Source organism: Branchiostoma floridae, chromosome 11, assembly GCF_000003815.2.
Source record: "Branchiostoma floridae strain S238N-H82 chromosome 11, Bfl_VNyyK, whole genome shotgun sequence".
NCBI lineage: Eukaryota > Metazoa > Chordata > Leptocardii > Amphioxiformes > Branchiostomatidae > Branchiostoma > Branchiostoma floridae.
This window is the reverse complement of record NC_049989.1, coordinates 22,262,159-22,268,807: the sequence shown is the minus strand read 5'-3', so window position 1 is coordinate 22,268,807 and position 6,649 is coordinate 22,262,159. Positions and strand designations below refer to the sequence as shown.

General features: G+C 42.3%; 1 protein-coding gene across 1 annotated transcript in view; it reads right to left on the bottom strand.

The window, feature by feature from the left end:
* Positions 1–1,207: 1,207 nt before the first annotated feature.
* Positions 1,208–6,649, bottom strand: part of LOC118425404 (membrane-associated phosphatidylinositol transfer protein 1-like) — a gene marked incomplete in the record, with an annotated part of 28,245 nt that continues 22,803 nt past the window's right edge. Inside the window, 5 exon segments of the mRNA XM_035834213.1 lie at positions 1,208–3,145; positions 3,254–4,078; positions 4,711–4,839; positions 5,387–5,570; positions 6,371–6,520. Of these exon segments, the coding sequence (XP_035690106.1) occupies positions 3,878–4,078; positions 4,711–4,839; positions 5,387–5,570; positions 6,371–6,520 (664 nt within the window).

The window sequence follows — 6,649 nt, the reverse complement described above, 5'->3', positions numbered from 1 at the left end:
CGTGCTACTGCTTAATATAATCACCCGCCAACATGGGCGTCGGAAGATTCATTTTCTCAATAGTACAACGTCAATGAAAACCCTGTATAAGTATATACCCATGATTTAATACCTCTTGCTGCGTCAGTTTGTGTGAATGAGATTGGGTGAGTATGAGGGTGAGTGATTATGAATGCAGAATGGGTGGGTGGATGTGGCCTAACAACAGACAAGTTAAATCACCATTTGCAGAGTTCTCTAACTTCATAACAGATTGGGTCTATTTTCATACAAAAACAAAAGCCTTGGCAATTCAGTTTGACCTACTAAGCACCATGTAGTCACGGGAAGGGCGTTTAAAGGCGATATTTCATGCAATAATTTCACATATATCTTACCTTCGTCACGTGGCTGCGGACAGGCTCGTCTGACGTCACGCTACAGCTACCAAATATGGACAGTATAACCAAATATGGACATGGAACCGTGACGTTTGAAACGCTTTCCCGCCAAAAGTTTCCTGATAGAATGACCAGTCAAAAGACACTCTTCCTAATACGGAAACCATGCCCATATATAGACAAGCTGACATCGCATGTACCAAAAATCTTCAAGTGAATGTTTGTATAATGGTAGGATAGTCTGACAACTGGGTTGGATCATACTGATTTATTTGTGCACAAAGAGACAAAATGATTCTGTGCAAACACATAGTGTAGGGATCAATCTTATGAGCATGTATCGTTATCATTTAACTTAGAAAAACATACATAACATCACAAAATAATATCAGCAAGTATGCAACAATAACATATTCAGACAAAGTTCCCTTGGAAAAAAACGTGATAAACATTACATTAAACATAAAATATACAATACTGCACATAATTCTTACTTCAAATTAAAATGGTCATCTCTGATTGCAACATCTAATTTTCAGACTTTCATATGAAATCAGAGCCGAGGGGAAAACTTGAACCTGACTAATATGGACATATCCTCTCCCTGAAACTGTGTACCTTACGGTGCAGACTTCCCCTCTGACTCTGTCTCCATGGTGATATTCTACTTTAGCACATCCTCCTACACAGCGACATCCAACAGCGAAACCGCCTGTCTGGATGTACCCTGCTCTTTCAACCGTCACCCTAAGTTCCTGACTGCCCTGCTTATAAATATTAATAAGCTTACCCTTATGTACCCTTTTGAAAACTGAAAGGCCTATTCTCTGATTGGCTGGCAGCTGGTTTGGGGGGATGCCCACAGGAACTAAGGGTGACGGTTGAGAAAGCAGGGTACATCCAGACAGGCAATTTCGCCGTTGGATGTCCCTGCGTAGGAGGATGGCTTAGCATCATTCTTTTTAAAACCTCAGACGTATCCACACGATACTGTGCGCCATATAAAACAACAGTAAAGATATTACATCGACAATGGCCAATAACATACAGTTTCACATCTCCATTCTTCTTACTGTGTTTTAACAAATTAAGATTCAAACTATTATCTCAGGAGAACAGACATACACATGAATTGAGTGCAAATACTTTGTTACAATAAGATACTTTAACAAACACAGATACTTTTACATATATCTAATATAATATTATGTATATAATATCACATAAATGTTTCTGTTCTAATATATATATATATTATATATATGTATAATGCATATATTTGTTGTTTTCCTACACAAATGCAGCATACAATTTAGACACTTCATCTCAGTTGGGTGTTACGATTTGAAAATACACCCAGGGCTAAAAGACATTTACATGATTCCACTCCAAAAGACAATGTTCAACAATACCCAATAACATCAACATCACCAACAGCCATGTACACTAGTTAGGCAAATTTCACCTGAGCCTACATTAATTAGTTAGGCAACTTTCACCAGAACCTGTGAATGCCAACTTTCACCTACATTGTACAAGCACAATTACATGACATATTCTATAGGCCACACCAGTTGGGTTTATGGCCATTTTCCTTTTAAAATTTCACTGAAGGTGAAACTCTGGTTGGGTGTGGGGGGGGGGGGTGGCTTACATTTGACAACATCCACTCCCTGACACTGTGTGTACCAACTTAGGTACAGGCTTTTAAATCCTCTCAGACTCTGTTTCCACGTTGATTTCCCTGTTTGGCATTACTTTTCTTTAACTCTTGGAACCAACAAGTTAACGTGCCGTTAAGATGATCACATTTTGTTATCCAGAAAATACAGAAACTGACACAGATTACAACAGAACTTCACACTTCAGCATAATAAAGTCATCTTCAGCTGAGGACAAACATATGATTAATTCAATGGTGCCTTTGAAAAGATTATTTCATCATAGATTCTGACCCCTAAAATTGTTACATGTTTTAAATATTACACTAAATGTTTTCACAGAAGAGCGCATATCATGTAACAGATACACTAATAACAGTCACAACTTAAAAGCTTCGAACGATGAACAAAGAAATAAACATTGCAACGGTGGTTTTATTAACTTGGCTTGACAGTGCAACAAAAGAAATTAATATAAACACTGACAAGAAATAATATAAATAGGCACATACTGAAATTGTTGATCTAGTCTCTCATGCATAAGGTTATGGCAGTGTACAAGCATGCCATATCATTCATATGGAGGCCCTACATATATAGACTGGTGGCCCTACATGTGTGGGATACATCTATCAGTAAGGAACATGCCAATCAGCTTAATTACAATGTAATGCTACAACTGATATGTTTCATCCACATGATATGTCTACACCCAGGACCCACTGTAAAGCAGTGTGGTTACCCTGGGCTACCCTGGCTACAGAACACACAATAAAAAAGAACAATAATAATACACGTACAGGTACTCATGAAATTACGAAGCAAAAAACACACATAATAGAGGTTTTGCACTGCATCAGTAATAAACAATTATTACACATTCAACTTTATGGCTCAACACGTCATGTACAAAAATAAAAGTGAGAAATACAAACGGAATTTAGGCAAAGTGGCATAGCTGCAATTTTCTTTTGAGAAGACACGATTTTGTGTACTTGACCTGCCATGACCTTGCATGTACTTGACCTGCCATGACCTTGCATGTACTTGACCTGCCATGACCTTGCATGTACTTGACCTGCCATGACCCTGCATGAACTTGACCTTCCATGATACTGCATAAACTTGACCTTCCATGATACTGCATAAACTTGACCTGACATGACCCTGCATGAACTTGACCTGACATGACCCTGTGTGTACTTACTTGACCTGACATGACCCTGCATGAACTTGACCTCACATGACTTTATGTGTGCATGACTTGGCAAAAACTTTTCCAAAGAAAGTTTCTTCACATCCATTTGGCACTGTGATTGCAGCCTGATGATGGCAGATTTCTCCCTTCCTATCCTTGTGATTCACAAAATTTTTGTCTTCATGAAGACACAACGTCTCTATCTAACTACCTGGAGCCATCCAAGAGCATTCAGCATTCTTCTGTCTACATGATGAAATCGTATGATAAGGAAAACTAGCCAGCCCAGTGCCTGGTTGGCTACTTGGCATTTTGATCATGTCTCATCAAAGATTAAAAGCCTAATATGACTGCAATATGTAGCAAAATTTGTTCACTTCTGTCCTAGACCATTGTCTATACACACAAATAAAGCGTCATGGAAATCTGAGCTGTCTTGGGTAATGAGTTTTCCTCATAACAAACTCTCACACAAACACACCTGCATACACATGAATACATTGTACAAGTAAAAACACTCACAAGCACTCTCTCTAGCACACACACATGCGCGCGCACACACACACACGCACACACACACATGCACACTCGCACGCATGACAACACAGCCTCCTGCATGGCTAGGTGCAGTTCTGACATCACTGACTAGAGGGCGCTGCTGCGGTGCCTGGCGGGATGGCCGCCTGCCGGCCTGCCATTGGTCGGATCATGCCCTTAGCCTGTCCGGGCAGCCCGAAGCATCCCTTGTGCAGGACCATGGCCGCGCCGCCCTTGGCTGGCAGGCTGGCGGGCTGGTGCAGCAGGTGGCTCAGGTGAACCGCGTAGCCCTCGTTTATAAACTGGGCAAACATAAACAACAACATCTACATAAACAACATCATCATAAACAACAACAGCACTGTTATAATCGCGCCGCCCTTAGCCGGCTGGCTGGCGGGCTGGTGCAGCAGGTGGCTCAGGTGCACCGCGTATCCCTCGTTTATAAACTAGGTAAACACAAACAACATCATCATAAACAACAACATCATAAACAACAACAGTACTGTTGTAACAATGATTACTTCTGCACCGGCAGCCATGTGCTTAATGATTCTAAACCTGATGATAAGCCTGCCTATGAAAATCCCAACACTGCTGCGCAATAAGCCAGTCCATCGATGAACCAGGACCCATCCGGGACGGACATTTGCTTGTTGGGACAGGAAAAATGTTACCTCATCTGTCCCCAAAAGGACATGAAACTGTTGAAAATGCAGTTCCATCAGCTTGAAATGACATATTTAACCAGGAAAACCAACAACATGGGTCCCAAACAATGAGTTTGATGGGGAAAAAATTAAGCTGGAGACATTGCTGCATCCGCCATTATATCATTCTGCCAAGTGCAACATTACATGTATGTACCTGTAGACAGCCCAGCTGCTAATCTGACTGGTGTTAAAGGTAGTGTTTGAGAAAAGATCCGCCGTACCTGTGCCTGGTGTTGGTTCTTCTTGTTGGGTCTCCCCACGATGAAGAGGCGGGAACTCTCCAGCCCGAGGGACGTGTAGACGGGAATGTCCTTAACCGAACCGTACGCCGCGTGGATTACGATCTCCACCTGGGGAAAGTAAAGTTGTTATTGCTTTTTTTTGGTTTGTTTGTTTAAATCATGACCCTTCCAGCCGGAGACCATACGCAGCATGGATCACAATCTCAACCTCAAGTTTTTGTTTATTTGTTATACATATTTAAGGGAAGCACAGTTGTTATAATTGTTTGTTGTTTGGTTGACTTGTGACCTCTCCAACCCAAGAGAGGTGTACACAGAACTGTGCTGTGATTGGCCATTCTGACTTTAGGAAAGCTCTTAGTAAAGATGGCTTTCATGGCATCAGCAAGTACAAACAGCTTTGGGAAGTGACTAAAGTTTTTTCAAGACCTCTTGGCTCATATAAATTTGCTGCCAAAATTTTTAGCATAAAAGTCATAACTGTATAGAGAAATGTAAAGAGAACCTACATGTAAAAACACAGTTTCTAGAAGAAAATAGGTTTAAGTTTTCTTCCTGCTTAATTCTAACTTTACTGCTCAATCTTAAAAGTGACCTTTTGATACACATGAAAAATGTTAACCAAGCAAATGAGTACAAACTAAAGACGTCTTACCTCTTGCACGAGGTTCCTGAGGTAGTTAGCTTTCTGCCTGAGAGGATCATGGGATAGCCCGTCGCAGAACGACACGACGCCGTGCGGGAAGTTGTGCTGCGCCAGCCACGAAACCACCTGGTGTTTCTGCATGTCCGGGCGCCCTGTCACGTACACGATGAGATAGCCCAGTTCCTGCCAGTGTCTGGAAATAATAAAGAAAATTAAAAATTAAATGTAACTCCCACAGACACTTTCCAACAGTTGCAGAATCTGCTCATGAGAGCCCATCCGTACAGGACCTTACCTAAGTTATTATTGAAAGCAGACTTATTTCTACATTGAAATTGTTATTTTGATCTAGGTTGTGCTTTCACATGAGCAGATTTTGCAGCAGTGCATTGTGCTTTTTGTAACTCCAGCCCAAAAACTCAAGATCTTGAACAAAACACCCAGATCCACAACACCAGTGAAGGTCCTTCCTAATAATAGAGATGATGGCAACAACAACAACAACAACACAACAACAACAACACCCACCTGACCACGTCGACCGCCCCAGCGCGTACTTTCGGGTCCTTCCCCATGATGGAGACACTGGCAACAACAACAACAACAACAACAACACAACAACAACACCCACCTGACCACATCCACGGCCCCAGCGCGCACTTTCGGGTCCTTCCCCATGATGGCGATGCTGACAACAACAACAACAACAACAACAACACAACAACAACACCCACCTGACCACGTCGACCGCCCCAGCCCGTACTTTTGGGTCCTTCCCCATGATGGAGACACTGGCAACAACAACAACAACAACAACAACACAACAACAACAACACCCACCTGACCATGTCGACCGCCCCAGCCCGTACTTTCGGGTCCTTCCCCATGATGGAGACGCTGACAACAACAACAACAACAACAACACCCACTTGACCACGTCCACGGCCCCAGCACAACAACAACAACAACAACAACAACAATAACAACACCCACCTGACCACGTCGACCGCCCCAGCGCGTACTTTCGGGTCCTTCCCCATGATCGAGACACTGGCTGTGAAGGATCCGTCGATGCTGAAGACGACACACTCCGTCTTGGGGAGGATAACTGTCAGGAAACTGTCTGCTGAGGTGTGGTCTCCTCTGGACACAAGAAAGTGAAATGATGAAGCGAATTTAAAGTGATTTTTACTTTCAACTTTTAGCTGCTGAGGTGTTTCTTCTCTAGAAACATAGGACTAAAAATCAGGTAGGCCACTAAATAATTCCATA